This window comes from Penicillium chermesinum (genome assembly GCF_028974085.1).
Source record: "Penicillium chermesinum strain IBT 19713 chromosome Unknown utg000006l:1.0-2335141.0:1.0-2336784.0, whole genome shotgun sequence".
Lineage (NCBI taxonomy): Eukaryota > Fungi > Ascomycota > Eurotiomycetes > Eurotiales > Aspergillaceae > Penicillium > Penicillium chermesinum.
In genome coordinates, this window is record NW_026695316.1 from 570,535 (window position 1) to 590,544 (window position 20,010).

Consider the following 20,010-nt stretch of genomic DNA (forward strand, 5'->3'; position numbering starts at 1 on the left):
GAGGTCTACATGGGGGTAGTCCTAACCTACTCTCATCGAGCGGTTTTGTCTTAGTCCGTACTTAGTCGATCTTGCAGCTAAATTCAGTTACAGATAGCCCTCACCAACAGCAAGCCGCACCACCCGACACTGCGCTGCTCCTCCAAACCCTCCGTGTATCACAACTGTTATTCCGGAATTTCAACGCCCGCGTTACCCTGGAGGCCTCGATGTTGACCAAGGCTATTCGTGATACACGGCTGGTATGGGGCGGGCCAATCGCCGCCTAAGAATTTGGAAACTCTTGATCGCTAGACAGGTCCAAAGAAAAACTTACTAGATATTGGCCCGGTAAGATGTTCCAGTTCAACAACCAGGGAAATGCGACCATATCTCCAATCGTAAGATCTCGCAAAATTCACCGGACTCATGGTCTAGACCAGTAACAAAGGAGGTGGCTCAAGCTCTTTTCTCCTTTAAGCGATTCATGGGGATTCTTTAGGCCTTAAAGCCCAAGAGTGGTAGGCCCAATGGGGAAAGTGTTCTCGGGGTTCCGAACGACTATAACAAAGCGCGTTCCAAAAAGACAGCTCGACCCAGGGCTGGAAGGCAAATACGAGAAGAAGGGGGGCTACCTTTGGTAAGAATGAAAGATCCTTTTGGATAAGCCATGACATGTCACGGATCATAGAAACGTGCCCAGGTGTTCTTCAATGCTTGATTGGGTTATAGTGCATCTCGCACGTGTAAGAACGGGTACCGCGGGGGGGTTGCAGAAATGACGATCAATAAGGGGGTGGTCGACCTCCTATCGCTATCAATATCTCCGGGATCGATACTTGTACCTGCATGCCCTGAGATTGTGCTGCACGCTGGGAAAATAAAAAGGGGGGTTCAAGGGTAAACGGGGACGTGTGAGATAGATTGTGCTAGCATACTTTTCCCCAATGCAAGTGATGCACCAATCCCATGGCTCATTGGGTGTGAGAGGATCAGGGACAAAGGAATCGGCCGCATTGACTCGTGACAGACCAGGAGGCTTTGAACAAGGACGGGCAAAAGAGGAGAGGAAAGAGGTTGAAATAGGCCGGTATACAGTTTCCAAAGGATGTGGATAGCAAGAAGAGTGGCGCTGCAATTGTAGAAGGCGATGAGTCGCACACCACAGAAGGACCAAAAGGAAAGCAGGAAAGTAGTTCAAGTCCTCCGCGCTGAAACCTGCTGGAGAATGTCTTAGAGGGATCGAGGACCATGATCACCAACGGAGGGTGGCTTGCGGTCGGCTGTGTCTTTACCGCCGACAGGGGCTGCACCTCTTCCTTCGAAAACCTCCCCGATCAACTGGACTGGGCGCTGTCCGTGACATTACTTTCAATCGGAGCCCCGGCTGGTTCCTCTCACTTTCGCGTGCGTTGCCTGAACTTTCCCATCTCCAATTTCCCTTCTAATCTCTCCACAGAAACATCCTCGGGAAATCCCACATCATCCTGGTGACGCTCTGCTCTTTTTTTTCCCGTTCTCTTTGCTCCTGGTCGAGACACGCTTTTTTCTTTCCAATTTCGTTCTTTTCTCGAAACAGCTTGACGAATATTCCTGATCCTTTATGCGCGTGTCAGGGGAACACAATCCCCTGCCAATCCTCGATTTCACCATCAGTGCGAACCCACCTTTAAACCTCCCGGACCGTTTGCCCCCCTCTCACCCCGACCCTCGAAAGACGCGATCAACGGATCCTGGCCGTACCTGTCCAAAGTGAGCCATTCAACGGATCGGAGACAGAGACGCAGCTACCTTCTCGATTCCCCTCGTGGGGGAACAGCCCCCCACGATGGCATGGGCGCCGCCGTCTCGCGACGCCGAGATCCCAGCTCGGCCACAATTGAACTCACAACAGTCCAGCTCCCTCCCCTCGACCCCCTATCAACATGCGCGCAACCTTTCCTTCCACTCCCGGACGCCGTCCCCCGCCCGTGGCAGCTCTCCTCGTTCCACCCACTCCGAATCCGCCCACTTCAGCCCTCAAAAAGTGCTGGGCGGCTGTAAGTATGAGACTGCGATGACATACTATCGCCGACGCATACCATACAGCCTAGGGTCGGATCTTTTGCCGGAGGAGAAGGAGGGGTTGAAAGAAAAACTCGATGCAGAGGAAGACTCACGAATCACGGCCGATATCATGAACTTGTACGACCAGCTATTACCATCTGCCGAAAGTGACGACCGCCGCCGACAGCTGGTTCAGAAACTTGAAAGATTGTTCAACGAGCAGTGGCCCGGCCATAACATCAAGGCGAATGTGTTTGGTTCTTCGGGGAATAAACTCTGCTCGAGCGACTCAGACGGTATGTTTGGCGGGTTTGCGAGACTTAGTCTCAACGATTCACCCGGAATCCCAGAAACCCCAGGCTTACAAGAGACAGTGGATATCTGCATCACAACAGATTTCAGGGATCTGGAGCAGGTCTGTCTTCTGGCAGATGTTTTAGCAAAACGTAAGAGCGGCCTCCCCTTCCTCCCTATGGCCTGTCCAGTATCTTTTTCATTTTCTCTTTTTGGAAATTCGAACTAACCTTCGGTTTGCAGATGGTATGGAACGCGTTGTATGTGTGTCTCACGCAAAGGTTCCTATTGTTAAAATCTGGGATCCGGAACTGAAGTTGGCATGCGATATGAATGTTAACAATACCCTGGCGCTGGAGAATACTCGTATGATCCGGACGTATGTGGAGGCCGATGAGCGTGTCAGACCATTGGCAATGAGCGTGAAGCACTGGACAAAAAGACGTGTTCTCAACGATGCAGGCTCTGGTGGTACCTTGAGCTCATACACGTGGATATGTCTGATTATTAACTTTCTGCAAACTCGAGATCCCCCCATCCTCCCGAGTCTTCAAGCTCGTCCTCATCGGGAGCGAATTATCAGTGGCCTTGAGTGTGGCTTTGATGACGATCCAAAGTCATTTGCTGGGTTTGGTCGCAGGAACAAACAGTCTGTGGGCGAACTGCTCTTTGAGTTCTTTCGATACTATGGCCATGAGATCAACTATGAAAAGAGCGTGGTTTCTGTGAGGGAGGGCCGTTTGATTTCCAAGGTGGATAAGAAATGGCACTTGGCAACCAACAACCGTTTGTGTGTGGAGGAACCGTTCAATACGGAGAGAAACCTGGGTAACACGGCCGACGACACATCCTTCAAAGGTCTTCACCTGGAATTACGCCGATCTTTCAAATATATCGCCCAAGCAGACCTGTCTGGCGCCTGTGAGCAATTCGTATTCCCCCAATCAACGGAGCGTCCCCCCGAACGCCCACCACCTCAGCCACGTCATGTCATCACTCCCATCATGCCAACCCGTGGAGGCCGCGCAGGAGGGGGCAATGGCAATCGTGCAGGAGGGCGATACAACAACCAGTATCCAATTCGTGGAGGGTTCAATGGAGGCCGTCGGGCATCCAACACGGGAAGCACTAAGGGCGGAAACGGTGCGCCTGGGTCTCGGCCACTCCAGCAGAATCCCAATATGCCAGAGCTTTCTATGCAGGCACAGCAGCAAGCTCAGAGTATGCTTGCCGACCAACTGTTTGCGCAGATCCAAGTGCTGCAGGCTCAGGAGCAAGAATTGCGGTTGCATCTGCAGCAACAGGCAATGGCTGCTGGCCGCCGTCCCCCATTGATTCTACGAACTAACCCTTTCCTCAATTGGAATGCACCTCAGCGTCCGGATTATGTGGGAGAAGAGTTCTTACGCTCACAGCCAAGCGTGGTTCCATCTCTTGCGCCAGGTGTTCTACATAATAACCAGTACCTTCCGACCTATGCCTCTGTCAGTGCTATTGGCACACAGGGCAGCAGCAGTAGTACAAATCCTTCTTCACCCTCTGTTACTGCCCAGGATTTCCGTCCGGAGCCCCGACGTGGCTCTGCTGCCAATGGCTCTTCATCAAACTCCTCTCTTCGGGCACAGTCACAGCCCGCTCGAGCTCAACATTCACCATCTTCCCAGCAGTACTCCCAGCTTTATCAAGCCCCTCGGCCTTTTGACACGTCTTTTGCTCCGAGCCAGGGGCTCGGACTTGAGTCAGAGGGTGGAGATGGCAGTGGGGACGAAAGCTCGCCTCACAGGATTGATCCTTTTGATGGTGGTAGATCGCAGGATTACCTTGGCTACCTTTCTCCATCGCAGGAGCAGCTGCAGCAGCACCTCTCCATGCTGTCTCTTGGCGCAGTTCCGCCTAATGGCTATGCCTCAAGTTATCTCCCGATGCAGCATGACTATCAGTCTAACTTGCTTCCGTCAGATCCCCAGTCTGGTATTATTTCGTCGGAAGCTCAAAGTACCCGTTCGGAACAAACCCCCACTGGAAGTTCTCGATCCCCAGCACCGCCGCAGCGGTCCACGTCGCGCCCTGCTGCTCCTGCGGACCGGGGCCCTTTGATCGTGGACGGGTCTGTTCCCCCGGGTGAGAACCGGGTGTCATATGTGCCTGACTTGACCGACTCCTACACCGCGATGACGAACTTCACCTCGAACTCGGATGACCAGACCATTAACACGCCGGCTAGCTTCTCAGACTCCTTGTCTCAGGATTTCCAGGACCCTGCGCCGTTCGAGATGGATCAACCTGGTTTCAGCCGTCTGCCGAATCTTGACACGCATAATCATGACATGCATAATCATACCCCCAAACTTGCCGACTCTCAACTCGACGGAGGCGCCGGCTCGACCCAGCTCCTTGCTAGCCGACTGCAAAACTTACATTTGTCGAATGCCGAAAGACTCGCTCAATCGCAGAGCCAGGCGAACCAGGCAAAGTCCACCAACAAAGGCAGCCAGTCGCAGCAGGGGGCCAAGGAATCTGCTCCAGCCAAGAGCTCTTCCAACGAGAAAGCTGCACACAACCAGGCAAACGACGGGCGCCAGCAGACGTCAAACAAGCGTCGCCCAAACGGTGGAGAAGCGGACAAGCAGAACGGTGTCAACCACCACGGTCACGGCCATGGCCACAAGCCGAAGGCCAAGGGCCGCAATGATCATGCTGCGTCCGATGCGAAAGAACGACAGGCCGAGAATTCTTCACGTAAGGCCAATGGCTTAACCAACGGCCCGGAGGCGAATCATGGCAGTGGCTGGCAAACCACCAAGAAAAAGAACCGGCGCAGCAAGGTCTCTGCTGACTCGCGCAATGGAGGAAGCGCCAACACCGAGCCTCCTCCTGTCGACGAGTCGCAACGCAAGGGCGGGTAAATGCAAGCCCCTCAACATTTCGATCGAGATCTATCATAGTATCCTGAGTGCAATACGCCACATAAGGCAATTCGGTAAAAGAAAAAAAAAGGGGAACGGGAAGAAAGAGAGGAACATAACGCACCCTATGATAGGAAAAATTCTCGAGATCTGATCAATTTTTTTTTTTTAAAAAAAAAAAAAAATCTTGTTCCTGATATCCCTAAAATTACTCACCCTTAACGCTTCCAATCCCCCAGACTCGTTGGATGCACAACTCCTCTCGCCTCGAGACCGCCTGGGGCTTCACAGCAGGGCACTTCCCAAGCCTGCCGCCCTGTGTTCGATACCCGACGATGCCCTGAATTTTGTCGTACCACATACCCCAAATAACCCCCCAATGAAAGGCAACTGTACCAACTTGAAGATCTGAGAAACCATCATCCCTGCATCCCGTTTTCTTTCTCCCCTCGGCGATTTGTTCTTATCATTGCATGTCCATTATCATTTTCGGAGTCGGCAGGGAGGGGCATATGCACATTGAAGCGGAGACATGCACAGCCTTTGTATTGACGATTTCCACATTCGAGAAGCCTGGTTTTCTGGATTTTTCATGATGTTCCTGTGTTTCTTTTTCCCCCTCTTGTTTTGCAATGGTACCCATTTCGGTCCTGTACAAAAGAAATTAACGCTGCTGTCAATGAGAAAAGACAAAATGTTCAAAGAGTTTAACGAGTTTCTGACGTGGTTCTAGGAGTAACTTCAACTTTCGAGTCAGATGTAATGAGTACTGGTATTATAGGATACTAGTAGTGGTGCTGGTTCACTGTTGCTTTGCTATGAAGGGAGGGATAAATGTACCAGCGTCAGGGATTAATAAAGAATAAAGCAGAATCCTCGATCTAAACTTTGGTAACGGGCTGAGGGTTTCCAGGGTCCAGTTGGGAGGGCTTGGATGGTAGAAAGGATTTTCTTTGTGGGCGATTGCCTTGGGCCCCTACAGGCTCAGTTTGAGATAAGCAGACGTAGTCGTCTAACCCGGAGAGGCGGCCAGCATTTGTACCTAAGAGGTGCTCCTGCCTCTTCTATTGCGCCATTGATACCACGGCTGCCGTGATGAATGGTCGCACAGGAATTTGGGAGGGATGGTATCTTGCATTCTCGGTGACTGCAGGCACTACAGTTGGACAGGGTCGAGGGGAGAAAAAAAAGATAAGACGAAATATGTAACAGTTACGCTCGAGCCTTTTTTTATTCTTGGTTGTTATCTTGGTTGGAAGCTCTTTACTCAAGATAGGCAGGGGAAAAGTCGCACAAAGCCCTGCTGCCTTGCATCTGGGGTTTAGCTCGAGGAAATATTTGCAACTTTTGGCACATGGCAGATTAGGGGATGTAAAGGGTGCGTTCAGTATTAACACGCAGAGATGGGAATAGACAATATGTTCATAACGATGCATCAGGTATATGGATCTGGCTCAGACACATCAACTCGTGAGCTCAGCGTAGAGGAAAGGCAGGATGACGACGCAGGCTTTCCAGAACACTTGAATGGAATTGATCGGGAACATGTAGAGTTGGGACCAAGGGGTGGCGGAGAGTTGGACCCGGATGGAGAGGAAGGCGACGGTGAAGAAGTGGGAGATGAGGACGGAGGGCTGCTTCAAAAGACCCGCGAGCATGAGCACGGGCTCGTCGGTGCATTTAGGACCGTTCTGGAAGTAGCGGAAGCACCCGCGCTGAAGAGCATAGAGAGAATCATCTAGCGGACTAGGTTAGCCGATAGTTTCGGGGGAGAGAAGGAGAGAGGGGGAGAGAGAGAAATATTCAGCGGAACCTACCATTGGCAGCAAAAAGCAAGTACAGAGCTTGCGCCAGGATATTAATGACCATTGAGGACTTCTTTCTGAGCCAGTGGAACTCCTGGAGTTGCTTCAATACCAGCCGTGTGTCTTTGAGAGAAGGCACCTTCTCGGGCGAAAGGACGTCACGAATAATGACCACGTCAGTCAGAGCGACAGTCATTCCACCGCCGGTAAGCGGATGTCGCATGTTAAGGGCATCGCCCAATAACATTAAGCCAGGGGTCTTATTCACCGAGGCCGGCAAGAAAGAGTTGGGCATGGAGCGCATCTTGCCTCATCCAAGGCCGCCTCGAAAGCCGGCCGGGTCTCCTCTGGAAGCCTCGGCAGGATCTGATTTCGCATGTAGCCTTTCACACCGCCGTTCTGTACAGATGCAGCGGGGAAGTTATCCGGAATATCGATCAGGATGCGGGTTTCATGGGTTCCGATCTGGTACATCAAAATGGGAGGGTTATCGCTTAACAGGACATGGCCGTAATGAGGCTCGGGGAGTTTGGCATCGATCATCTCAAGGCCCCAAAATTTGGAGCGGCGAGTCGGAGCATGTGCGTGGTGTCCCTTGCGGAATTTCGAGTCGTAGCCATCGGCAATCACTGTCAGCTGGGCGAGATAGCAATCTTTCAGGTCCTTGGTGACACATTCGACCCCAACAACCTGATCCGTCTCCGAGGAAGTTATCAGGCCTGTGGCCTTGGTCTCAACCACAGTCACGTTGGGGGTAGCGAGCACCGCCTCTCGTAACTTCGACACGAATCTGCCATGGTGGAAAGCGCGGCCTTCGGGTTCGGCGACGCTGGACCGGGGGGGAGTCTCTGGGGTAATCGAGACGAACGGGGTCGCGGAAGTATTCGATGTGGTATCCTTTGACGGGGAGGGCATCGATCCCCTCGAGGCACTCACTCAGACCAAGCTTCCCTAGGGCCTCGACACCTCCAGGCTGAAGCAATTCGCCGACAATGCGATCAGGCTCTTTCCATGAAGCCTCCAACAAGATCACGCTTCGGCCTTGCTTCCCCAGCGTGACGGCAAGGGCGCAACCGAGAACGCCCGCGCCGATGATAACGACGTCTGCTTCGTGTTGCTCTTTGCGTCCTTCGGCGTGACCATTGGCGTGGCCATTGGCGTGGCCATTGGCGTGACCGTTCGCATGTCCGTTGGAGCCATTGATATGGCCGTTAGGGGGAGGCCATGGTGAGCGAGGGGGGAAATTAAGGGCGGGATTGAAATCACAAGGACAAAGCGGCCGTTGCCGCCAGGGGCATCCTTGACAATTATAAAGGGCAGGAGATTAAAGGGAAATCAGAAGCAAAGGCTTTTGGGGAAAAAAAGTTCTAGAGTTATGGGCTGATCCCCAGGGTGGCATGACATGTGAATGGCCCAACGGGCTCTCCGCCTTTCTCGTGACTCCTTATCTTTTATCGCAGTCTCTATCCAACATACCTTACTGTATGTCAATCGTGGGCAAATGGATTCACCTCACCTGTCAAACATGCTAGGAAGTACTAGTGATTACTCTCCTACGACAAAAGTACTCAAATCCCCCAAATCCCCAAATCCCCGTATCTCCTTCGCCTTGGAAGCCTCAGGGGCGCAGCAGAATTCGAGCTCTGGTACTTCCGATGACTGATTCTACCATGTACAGCTCATACTAAGGGCTCCACAACTCTAAACGGCCCTGAATGCTACTAAACGCAGTAAACACCCTAAACGCAACTGAAGAGATCGCTGCTTCATCTGGCATTCTCCGACCCGGTCTCTCTCAATTGGCTTTGCCTGAGCGTTGAAGGATCCGTTTCAAAGGGGGTGGGAAAGGAGCTTCTTCCCGGTAGTTGATTTCCCGGGGCTAATGCATGCGCTGCTTCCCCATCTAACTTAGTTGGGATTCCAGCCCTTCATCCCTAGGGAACCTTGCGCCAGTCCATCTATACGAAGAGGTTGCCCCTTATTCTTGTCCATGTAGTGGCGATTTGATTTGCTCGGGCACCTATCGGATTTATTGTCCGGATGGTACCACTTCAACTATATTCGTACCTCCTGATCCCAACAGAAACCTTGGAATGGGCCCCGGGGTAGGGTTAGTTAGTTAGTTAACTAGTTAACTACCAGGGGCGGCTTAGTAACCCCCTTCTAAGACTGACCGGGCATCGAATCTATCCTGGGATATGTTGACAGGTATGACGCGGTGTCTCGGAAAGATAACTTGATACTGGGCCCTAGTTCATAGAGAAAGGAGGATCCGTGCTGCTGCTGATTTGAAATACCTCGTGCTAGATCGAGATCTTCCAATAACGTGGGGAGTTTGACCACAATCGGGTGTGGGTCGTCCTGATACACGTCCTGCGCAGGCGCAGAACACATGGATCTCGGTTGCAGGATATTCACAAGATAGAATTGTCGCCACCGGTGAGTCTAAGTAAGATGATAGGCGTAACGATAAGGGAGACTGCGATTATGAAGAACGAGGACCGCTTCCACTACTCGGACTAGTAGGTAGTCACATTCCCAAGAACTTGATGTCACAGAATCAATTTCATCCATGGATCGATCTCTATATCCACAGACTACTCAGATCTAGATCGTGATTGCTTAGTGAAAGGGTACCTTTGCTCACCATTCCCAACGTCCAGATCGAGAAGCAGGCCAACGCTGGAAGCCCCCACCTTCTCTGCATGATCCTCCGCTCATTTAAGGTTATACTTTGGCCCACCGGCGCAAGCATGGGCATCGACCATCATTCAAGAAGAGTTTGTGATCGAAGATCGCTCCAAAATTTCGGTTCTAAGATACAATGAGAGTCTATGTTTCTGTTATACAGGTATTTTACACACGCGGCCTGGAAGGATCCTTCGACGGATAGAGCGGATGCTCAGGCTGCCTCCGAGTCAAGAAAGCAGCCCGATCCTCTCGCCACCAGTACACCAAATCCTCCGGACTAAATTGAGCCCTGCCAATAAGGCGATCGAACTCTAATTCCTCATCAAACTGCTTCACTACGTGATCAAGCGGCCAGTCCATTTCAACCGTCCCGGCCGAAGGGGAGGTTAACTCGCTCCGAGTGGCAAGCCTCTCCCGGTGAGACCGATGCGTATTCGACCATTGCTGGGCACCGTCGCGTTTTTGCTGCAGAGCATCGTGGACATGGTCGATGGCGTTCAGAGCGGAAGAATCGAAAAATTCCTCCATATATGACATGAGATTCTTCACCTCGGCGAGGAAATAGCGGTTTGGTCGCTCCCGGCGACACAGGACGGCGACCATGCACCACCACACACCGCGAGCATTCCTGCTCAGTGCAAAAGCTCGCATGAGCATCTTGAGCGGCACCTGGCCGAAGCCATACATCTTGCGCCACTTGGAGAGGTATATAGCAGTGAGGACCAAGACTGCGGGCTGGCTGCGGCCGGATTCAATCAAGCGGCGAGCAGCAGTCATCGCGGCGTGATGTTTCACCGTGAGGCCGTCTGTGTGGGCGCAGATTTCGTAGAAGTCGAATAAAGCCATCTTGATCAGATCGCTGTCGCTCATGTAGGCGTCTTCCACCTGCATCAGCCGCTGGAACATGAGCGGCATGACGATCGGGAAGCGCGGTGTTTTGCGAGGCGAGGGCAGGTTGACCCATGTTGGCCATTGAGACTTAATGATATGGCGGGCCTCCGCAAGACCCTCGTTGCCCTTATCGAGGAGGGTGGCGATGACAGCAAGCTGCATCTGGATAGGCTTGATAGCGTAGCCCTTGTCAACAGCTTGCCAGAAACAATGTGTGGCTTCGGAGAAATGTCCTGAGTGAATGAAGTGTTCCAAGCGCTTGTTGAGAGGAATGAAAAGATTGATCGGAGTCTTAGCCACTAGAGTCTTCATGGTGTTGCCGTAGGTCTCTCGTGCGGGGTGATTGATCAGTGCCATCTCGGTTTGCGTTGGCGTCGACACGGCATCAAAGCCGGCACCAAGGATACGCCGAGAGCTAGCCACCAGTCGAGCTTGCTTCTTGGCTGCTTGCATCATGTTCCAAGTACTCATCGGCGAGTCTCTCATAGCGAGTCGTCGTTCTAGGATGATTTCTGCCACTCTATCTTGGCCGAATGTGTTCCATTGTTGCTCCTCGGCCATTTGCTGGATGGTAGATAGAGCAGAATCGTCTCCTCGCTCCACCAGCGCCTCGATGATATGCTGGTGGAGAACCCGGTCGGGGACGATTTCGAATTCGGTGAGAGAGCTCATAAGAAAATCGAGAATTTGAGGCCCCCCAGTGACTAGGATAAAACTCCAGGAAAATACGATCATAAGCTGCGATGAATGACGGTTGCTGAGAAAATCCCAGCTTGTGCATCTCCCGTAACATTGAGAATACACCCTCCCAGTCAGACTCCAGAGCTCGAGTAAGAGCCAAAAGGCCCAGGCTGCGGCAATCGGGCTGAACGCCTAATTTCTCAGACATTTCCGTCACCAAGAGCCTGGCCTCTTCATGTTTGCCAGAGTTGACATAGGCTTTGATCAGGGGGTTGATTACCTTAGCAGTTGGCTGTCGCCCAGCCCGTCTAAGGCCCTCTCAGGAGTTTCCCAAATTCACGGCCGATCAACTCAACATTTCGCGTCTTCTTCCAAATCCCATCGAGATAGGCTCCGCACAGGCCGCCTCCCACATCATGGTGAAGGCGAGTCAAAAGAAGCCATTTCGCTGTATGTAATCGCTGTGACTCAATACAGCACCGAATGACAACCTCTAGCAGATACGGAGGAAGTGAAAACTTGGTACGATATTTATCGAACACCACAGCCGCAGATTCGACATGGCCATCCCGAGCCAACAAATGAATGAGCCCAGTCCACATATCCTCATCGACAAGGGAGACCTCTTCAATGCGCTGGAACATTGAGCGAGCAATGAACGTGTTACCATTGAGACAGTTCATGGCAAAAATATCACAAGCAATCTTCCGCCTCTCAAAAGAGATCACTCTTCCTTCTCCTTCCCGCGGTGTTACATGCCGCAGGAACGTGTTGGCAGCCTTGATTGCTTCTTTGCTGCGCAGCAAGGCGATGAGAACTTCATCGAGAGGCTTTCGGCCCTCGGCTTTCAGATTCTCCCCTTGCTGAATCTCGTACGCCCTGGCTATCTGATCCACCCGGTAACTTCTTTCTCGAGGATAAGGCGGGCGATTAAAAGCCGGGTTCCGGTGCTGGCCGAAGTGCGACGCCGATTGCAAGTTGGGCGCAGGCGGTGCGGCCTCTTGTTTAGGGACAGCTTGTGCAGAGCTTTCTCCACGATCTACCTCTCCCACATCCTGCTGTGATTTTAGGGAGGCAGAGCCCATGAACTCGCCAGCTTCGGCAGCTTCCCTCATGCGAGTGATGCGGCGGGCGGAGGCGGTCGCATCGTAATTGGGAGCGGAGGTTCGGAGGGTTCGTTTGTTCTCGATGATCTGCTCGGCGATGCGTGTCCGACGATGGATATCATAGGACACAGCCGCGAAGGTACAGAAGCTGCCGACCGTACCGCCGGTGAGGGCCAGCTGCCGTAGTACACGCAAGGCATTGCGTGACGGGACGGTCGGCGTCGTGTTCATGGCTTTCGAGAACATGGACAGAGCAGGCCGCGGAAGTGCGCTGGCGTTACCAGCAGACTCCAGCGACCCAGCAAGGTAGGAAAACCAAGATTATCAATGATAGTCAGAACATAGACATACGTAGAGTAATCAATTGATGATTTTCCCGAGCTCGTTGGCGCGAAGAAACACAATTGAAGATGCTGGAAGTCGAGGTGACCCCATATTTTTCCCAATTTGAGAAAATTTGACGCTTTAGGTCTTTCCCGCCAGCCGGAGAATCATCTGATGTTTTGTGCTCGCCCGATCGTCTCCGATAGACGATAAAGCAATAACAAAGTACAGTCGTCGAATTTGAATTTACTGGGGAAAAGCGGGCATGATGGCCTTTCTAATTTGTACTTCTTTTATCCTACCGTAGTGCTTTCTCATAATTCTTATGAAATGAAAGTTATCTCAATAATTGATCCTCCTCATCTTCTCCATCTTCGTTTGCCTCCGCTGGCATGTCTGGCTCATCCCCGTCATCTTCCAAGCTGACTGTAGACAGATTAGCATTACTCAAAGTCCAGGCTGTTTGATAAGGATTAGGCATACCATAAGGTCGAACAAATAAACTTAGGATAAGGACCACACCAAACACAGATCCAAGGGCAATGAAGACCGTCTGGGGAGGGTTCTAACGGTGAAGCTGTAGAGAAGGTTTAGAATGGCAGGAGCAACGACACGAGACAGGGCGTGCAAAAGGCCTAAAGCTCCAAGCATACGCCCAACGCTTTCTTTCGGCACATGCTTGGTGATCGAGGACTGCACTGTTGGTGACCCTAGGCCACCGAGACAGTTGATAGCACCCGAAATAATCCAAGCACGGCCTGTCTTGGATAGCGAATAGCCCGTGAAGCCAATGATCTCAAAACAAACTGAAACTCGCATGACGACAACATCCAGCATATCACATCCGTGAATATGTCCGTCGTCTTTGACTGGTGTTCGAAACAGCTTGGAAAGAAGAGGCAGAACTCCAAACAAGTTGACAACCCGCACACTATTGACGATGGCCACGTAAAGACTCGTTTCAACGTCTCCCCAGCCAAACATTCTCTCGGAGTACAGAACAATCACCTGTGAGACACCCATGGTGACTCCAAACAGAGCCGTGTCCATCGATGCCAGGACGATAATGTTTCGGCGCACGCCAGCGTTAGCGCCTACAATACCTGGGAACAGTTCACTGGGCCGACCAACCGCCGGAACTAGAACGCGAAGTGGGGCGAAGAGCTTCAATGGGTTTAAGTTCTTGGGTGAGAACCAGTGAGAAGCCTCGGGGTCTTTAGGTCTGGCATGGTGTCTAGCACGTGCAGCAAGCTGCCGCTCTTTGGAGAGAGACTCAGGTACAACAAGGAGAAGGGCCAATGTAAAGCTTGCAAATAGGGCAAATCCGATATAAAAGACCACCTTGGAAGATCCGAGGTGTGCAATGAGGAACGCTGCGCTCATAGGCCCCAACGCGATTCCTAGAAATAACGAGCCATGAAACAGGCCAAATGCAGCGCTTCGACGCTCCGGCGGAGTGCAATCGGATGCGTAGGAGTTGACTAGCGCTTGCGTGCCGGTAAACGAACTGCACAGTCCGTCTATAGCGGCCCCCAAAAGGAACCAGTACACTGACATCGTGGCGGGCCATGTTGCTAACAGGGCGCAGATAAACTCGGTACAAGCAGCGCCGAATCCACACACAACCAGTAGCCTGGTTCGGCCGTATCGATCTGACAGGTGGCCGAGCTGAGGACTGATCAAGGCGGAGAGAATACCAGCAATCAGGTTGACTGCAAGCTGAAAGCGAGATACCCGAGCTTGAATTTCGGGAATGTGACACTGAGGGTTGTTTCTCCCAGGGATCAGCGGAGGATTGATAAAGCCGGGATTCAGCTTTGCTTGTTCGGCGAAATAGTCGCGACACACGAGAGACATCATCAAGTTGACCTTAGGTACAGCGACACCGCCGAGGGCCAACGTATACATTAAGCCGAACGGGAGCAACCACCAGATCTATAGGAGGACCAGATTCATTAGACCTAATAACGACACTATTTCCGATCAAATGCTCACACTTGGTTTCCTCCACGCCGGTCTGGTATCTACCTCTCGCTCCTGCTGCACATCGCGCGTCCATTCGTGGTCGGAGTCGTCGGCAAGTAGAGGCTCATTGTGGACTTGCAAGGAGTCTGTTGTGTCACCGGTGTTCCTGAACAGAGTCTGCTGAGCGATTAGAGCAGCTTCGCCCGCGAACAACTCTTCATTCTCTAACGGCTCCATCTTTTGCAGTGTCGCGCGTTGATGATGCCTGCGGGCCAAGTAAGCTTTAAGCTGAAATGGTGAAGTGCAGGACGCCTCAGCCTGACTCGACCTGCAGGGATGAGTTGGCGAGGGGTCGGAAGGATTCCAGCTCCGAGCGCGATATTGGCATGAATGGGAAACAAATGGACCCGCCAATTAGAGTGACTCGGAGGAACCCGAAGCTAACTCGATACAGTACGCAGAGCGAATATACAAACTGGACACAGTCTGGATGCCAGGATGATCTAGCAGGTCCAAGCCGCGTAGATGCGTCAACCGGTATGTTGCGCTTTCTTATCTTGCCGGTTTCCAGGTATCTCCTCAGCAGACTGCGATTGCGCCCCCAATTGAGCTGCAAGCCAAGGTGGGGGCCTGTTTTTATCATCCAATCGAAATGGGGAATCTGACTATGCAGAATCTCCGGCTTGTCTAAACTAAGACAACCGTTGACCGCATGGGGCGTCATCGCCGTGAAGGGCCGCGGCTCTAGATAAAGTTCGCCTGGGCGACTTCTAGATCTCGTGGATCTTCGCTCCATCCCGACACATTTCTCCAAATTCTCCATCTAGTTCCAGAAGATTTAGCCTAGTTTTCGCTGGAGAATTGTGAATATTTATTCTTATTCAAAAGATGGTCTGATTCGCTCAGTGTAATTAGACATTCTTCAAGTCCACTTGTTATCTTCTCTCTCGGTTGCCCAAGAGCCATGAATCAAAGCAATATTTTGCCGGCCTGAAACTCCTATTGAGACTACAAGATACTAGTAATAGTAAGATACGATGTACATAATACAGATGTGAAAGTGGAGATGAACGCTAGAACCTAGAACCAGCGAACGAATCACTGGACAAGATGAGAGCGCTCTCCAGCGAAAAACTTCTTTTGCTCCAAGCATCGTTCACTTCGGCAGCCCTGGCATCGGAGAGTCATCTGCGCCGAACAAGATTCCCCTTCCTGTAGATGCTCGTGAGCAATGTCTGCAAGAGCCCGAATGAAAGTCGGATTGCCGTTCAGACTCTCGGCACGTTTGACGCCGGGGCTGTTCGCCTCGTGCATTACCTCGAGATCCAACTCATATAGAGTTTCGATATGGTCGCTTGTGAATGCGATTGGCACAAGAACAAGATCGGTGTGACCACGGTTGACATAGTTCATAACTGTATCACTGGTCTGTGCACCGAGCCATGCAGATGGGCCAACCTGAGACTGCCAGCACAAGCGGTATGGGTTGCTGAAGTTGAGGCGCTTCATGACGGCGTGGACAGTTGCAGCCACTTCGGCAGGGTAAGGGTCACCGCGGTTCACAACACTCATGGGGAGACTGTGGGCAGAGAACAGCAGCACCACTGAATCACGCTTGTCCTCCGGGTATGTCTTTAACTGAGCCTCGATGTTCTGCGCAAAAGCCTCGACAAGGCCGGCGTGTGTAGGCCATCGGTCGATCACGCTCCACTTAATGGCACCAGCAGCGTCTACCTCCCCATCAGCGTTTTTGCCTTCTAAGCGGTTGCGCCACTTCCATAATTCATTAAGAGAACTGCCGGTTGTTGAGCAGGAGTATTGCGGGTATTGCGTAAAGGCCACGGCACGACCTCCTTTGCCGTTTCCAAATCCATCTTTGAGGAGCTGAGCATACATGGTCTCTGTCAGCGGGGCCGCATAGCGAAAGGCAACATAAGGTTTGTGCGGCGCAGTCTCGGGGGAAATCTGGTCAAGGATCTTGCACATCTCTTCACATTGATATTCGGACCATTTTCGAATTGGCGATCCACCACCAATGTCGGAGTATTGCTGCTGGATCTTGGGGGTTCGCCGGCGGGCAATGAGAGGGCCCATGTAGGACTGCAGACGACCTAGTGGAATCAGATCGCCATCTGACTGGAAGAATGAATCAGCTTGTTGTCTGAGACGTAACTGGGGACACTTATTGACATACAAACAATCTGCTTAGGAAATCGTGCACCTCATTTGTGGTTGAAGGACCGCCCATGTTCATGAAAACCATGGCAGTCGGGCCCTTAGCACCCGTTGCATCCTGGGTCACTGGTGGCACGACAGTGGCTAAGCCGCAGGAACGGGGTGTATTCAACCTCCAAGAACTCGAGGCTGACCGTAGCACCGAGGTGCTGTTTCCCCATAGTCGTCGCGAGGCGATTGGGTTGAAAGACATCCTTTTTTTTTTCGATTGCAAGTCTAACTTGGGTTGTAATTGACACAACTAACAAGAAGGAGAACGGAAATTGAGAAAGGAAATGGTGTCGTTTTCACCAGAGTTCCTGATTTCCCGGGCCCCGGATAAAGGATAGCGATTACATAGCGGTCCAGTCGAGACCTAAACTGAACTAGGCCAAACACGGGCTGCTTACACGATCTGCCCGATCGGCGATTGGCCAGATCGGGAACGTTCTCTACGCCGCCTTTCCCACCGCCCAGGTGATTTCGTGTTTCTGCCGGCCCCACGTCATTGCTGCCTTGAGACCCGTGGACGCGCCTGTGGCCTACAGAGAAACTACCCTTTGTCCTTTTCCTGCTATCTACAACCCCGCAAAGATGGCAGATGAAGGCTACAATCATGAGGATGAGACGTATGATGAGGAAGAGGTCGACGAGACTGTAGGTTCAAATTGTGAATTCCTCTCCCAAAACTGATATTCTTACGAACCAGAGCTTCCGAGCAGTGAAAGATGCCATTCTTTTTGCTATTGACGTGAGCAGCTCAATGCTCGAGCCGCGGCCATCTGAAAACCCCAAGAAGCCGGGTGGGGTATCGCCCGCTTCGGCTGCTCTCAAGTGTGCATATCATTTGATGCAACAAAGAATCATATCAAATCCCAGAGACATGATTGGCGTCCTTCTGTACGGCACGGAGGCTTCCAAATTCTACGACGAGGATGGAGACCTTGTTTCCTATCCTCATTGCTATCTCTTTACTGACCTGGATATCCCTTCTGCCCAAGAAGTGAAGGAACTTCGCGGGTTAGCCGAGGATGAAGAAGAAGCCAGAAAAATACTCCAGCCCTCTAAGGAGCCTGTTTCAATGGCCAACGTGTTGTTCTGCGCCAATCAGATATTCACATCAAAAGCCCCCAATTTCCTATCGCGGCGCCTCTTCATTGTCACTGATGAGGATAACCCGCACGCAGATAACAAGTCCCTTCGTTCCGCAGCTACAGTCCGCGCGAGAGATTTGTATGATCTTGGGGTCAATATCGAGCTTTTTCCGATCTCACGGCCTGGCCATGAATTCGATACATCCAAGTTCTATGATGTAAGTCCTATGGATATGGTCGGTCGATAGGAGCAATAACTGATTAGTATCAAACAAAAAGGACATTATCTACAAAACTTCGCCGACGGACGGAGAAGCACCTGCATACCTCCAGCCAGATACCAACGAACCAACAGCCAAAGGAGATGGCATCTCCTTGCTCAACTCGCTTTTGTCAAGTATCAACTCTAGGTCCGTACCCCGACGAACACTGTTCTCAAATGTACCACTAGAGATTGGCCCGGGCTTTAAAATTTCCGTGAACGGCTATCTCCTCCTCAAGCGCCAGGAACCCGCCAGGAGCTGCTATGTCTGGCTCGGTGGAGAGACTCCACAGATCGCCAAGGGTGTGACCACCCAAATGGCAGACGACACGGCGCAGACAGTCGAGAAGGGCGACATTCGCAAAGCCTACAAGTTCGGCGGCGAGCAGGTCTCGTTTACCACCGAGGAGCAGCAAGCACTCAGGAGTTTCGGAGACCCGGTGATCCGCATCATTGGCTTCAAGCCCCTGTCAGCGCTGCCATTCTGGGCCAATCTGAAGCACCCTTCTTTCATCTACCCTTCAGAGGAAGACTACATTGGCTCCACGCGGGTCTTCTCAGCTCTGCAGCAAAAGCTTCTGAAGTCCCAGAAATTAGCCCTTGTCTGGTTTATTCCTCGCAAGAACGCCTCTCCAGTTCTGGCAGCCATGATCGCTGGCGAGGAAAAGGTCGATGAAAATGGCGTCCAAAAAATACCGCCCGGAATGTGGATTATCCCTCTGCCTTTCGCAGACGACGTGCGACAAAACCCCGAAACTAACCGGATCGAAGCACCGGATTCCTTAATCGACCTGATGCGCCAAGTGGTCCAGCAGCTCCAACTTCCGAAGGCTGTATATGATCCTCAAAAATATCCCAATCCTTGTGAGTCTGCCTCTGAACATCCTCGAAGCCCTTGCTAATCCCAGGAGCACTCCAATGGCATTATCGCATCTTACAAGCCCTTGCCTTGGATGAAGACCATCCCGGCGAACCGGAGGATAAAACGATCCCCAAGTACCGCCAAATTGACAAGGTAAGGCTGCCAGAAGCTTGAGACAAGTGTGCTTGTTATATTGACGTGTCAGCGTGCGGGTGAATATGTCCTCGCATGGGCCGAAGAACTCGACACCCAAATTAAGAAGCTAGGCCTGACGGCAGCTACGAAAACAACCCTTGTCAAGAGGGGTCCTAAAGAGAGCTCTGAGACTGCTGGTTCTCCTCCTTCAAAACGCGTCAAGGTTGAATCTGGTAATATCGATAGCGAGGTGAAGAAAAGCTTCGAGAAAGGAACTGTTGCGAAGGTGGGCGCTTTATTTCTTCTTTTTTTCCCCCTTATTCTGTCTACGAAGTATTTGAGCTATGCTAACTGTACGCACAGCTGACGATGCCGACACTGAAAGAATTCCTGCATGCACATGGACGTTCTTCGGCTGGCAAGAAAGCTGATCTCGTTGATCGGGTGGAGCAATTCTTTGAGCAGAAACTTTGAGCGTATCTCTGGTAGATCTGGTAGATCTCTCTAGCTAAGTAACGAATGCCTTTTAGCAAATGATTTATGACCAATATCAACATTCAAACCACTACATACACTTGTGCGCAAATCATTTGTCCTCGAAAAGGTCTTTTCTGGAGATGGATTTCTTGTCTCCAATATTTGGTAATTCCATTTTAGGCACGCAGTGCTCTATTTAAAATTATTAAGCTTAAAAAAAGCAAGTCCCAAGCAGTCTAGATCCGACGCCCGAAAGCATACTCGCAACGAAACCAACC

The 20,010-nt window shown here is 51.7% G+C and overlaps 8 protein-coding genes across 8 annotated transcripts; 2 read left to right on the plus strand and 6 right to left on the minus strand.

The window, feature by feature from the left end:
• Positions 1-1,756: 1,756 nt before the first annotated feature.
• N7468_007991 (uncharacterized protein) lies at positions 1,757-5,225 on the plus strand (the record flags this gene model as incomplete). The annotated part of the gene is made up of 2 exons (XM_058477287.1): positions 1,757-2,471; positions 2,563-5,225. Coding segments are annotated over 2 exons (3,378 nt in total), but the record flags the coding sequence as incomplete, so codon positions are not given.
• Positions 5,226-6,688: 1,463 nt separating this feature from the next.
• On the minus strand, positions 6,689-7,277 carry N7468_007992 (squalene monooxygenase; the record flags this gene model as incomplete). The annotated part of the gene is made up of 2 exons (XM_058477288.1): positions 6,689-6,963; positions 7,043-7,277. 2 exons carry the CDS (start codon positions 7,275-7,277, stop codon positions 6,689-6,691), a joined length of 510 nt encoding a protein of 169 aa, XP_058327633.1.
• Positions 7,278-7,294: 17 nt separating this feature from the next.
• Positions 7,295-8,327, minus strand: N7468_007993 (SE-domain-containing protein; the record flags this gene model as incomplete). Its single annotated transcript, XM_058477289.1, has 2 exons — positions 7,295-7,876; positions 7,899-8,327. Coding segments are annotated over 2 exons (1,011 nt in total), but the record flags the coding sequence as incomplete, so codon positions are not given.
• Positions 8,328-9,886: 1,559 nt separating this feature from the next.
• Positions 9,887-11,347, minus strand: N7468_007994 (uncharacterized protein; the record flags this gene model as incomplete). The annotated part of the gene is made up of 1 exon (XM_058477290.1): positions 9,887-11,347. The coding sequence occupies one exon, from the start codon at positions 11,345-11,347 to the stop codon at positions 9,887-9,889; it is 1,461 nt and encodes a 486-aa protein (XP_058327635.1).
• A 254-nt stretch (positions 11,348-11,601) lies between these two features.
• On the minus strand, positions 11,602-12,645 carry N7468_007995 (uncharacterized protein; the record flags this gene model as incomplete). Its single annotated transcript, XM_058477291.1, has 1 exon — positions 11,602-12,645. One exon carries the CDS (start codon positions 12,643-12,645, stop codon positions 11,602-11,604), a length of 1,044 nt encoding a protein of 347 aa, XP_058327636.1.
• Positions 12,646-13,060: 415 nt separating this feature from the next.
• N7468_007996 (putative tetracycline-efflux transporter) lies at positions 13,061-14,925 on the minus strand (the record flags this gene model as incomplete). Its single annotated transcript, XM_058477292.1, is given in 3 exon segments — positions 13,061-13,276; positions 13,294-14,658; positions 14,752-14,925. The coding sequence occupies 3 exon segments, from the start codon at positions 14,923-14,925 to the stop codon at positions 13,061-13,063; spliced, it is 1,755 nt and encodes a 584-aa protein (XP_058327637.1).
• Positions 14,926-15,786: 861 nt separating this feature from the next.
• N7468_007997 (ferrochelatase HEM15) lies at positions 15,787-17,116 on the minus strand (the record flags this gene model as incomplete). Its single annotated transcript, XM_058477293.1, has 2 exons — positions 15,787-16,824; positions 16,883-17,116. 2 exons carry the CDS (start codon positions 17,114-17,116, stop codon positions 15,787-15,789), a joined length of 1,272 nt encoding a protein of 423 aa, XP_058327638.1.
• Positions 17,117-17,496: 380 nt separating this feature from the next.
• akuA (uncharacterized protein) lies at positions 17,497-19,729 on the plus strand (the record flags this gene model as incomplete). The annotated part of the gene is made up of 6 exons (XM_058477294.1): positions 17,497-17,559; positions 17,612-18,214; positions 18,276-19,122; positions 19,170-19,273; positions 19,326-19,541; positions 19,619-19,729. The coding sequence occupies 6 exons, from the start codon at positions 17,497-17,499 to the stop codon at positions 19,727-19,729; spliced, it is 1,944 nt and encodes a 647-aa protein (XP_058327639.1).
• Positions 19,730-20,010: the final 281 nt, after the last annotated feature.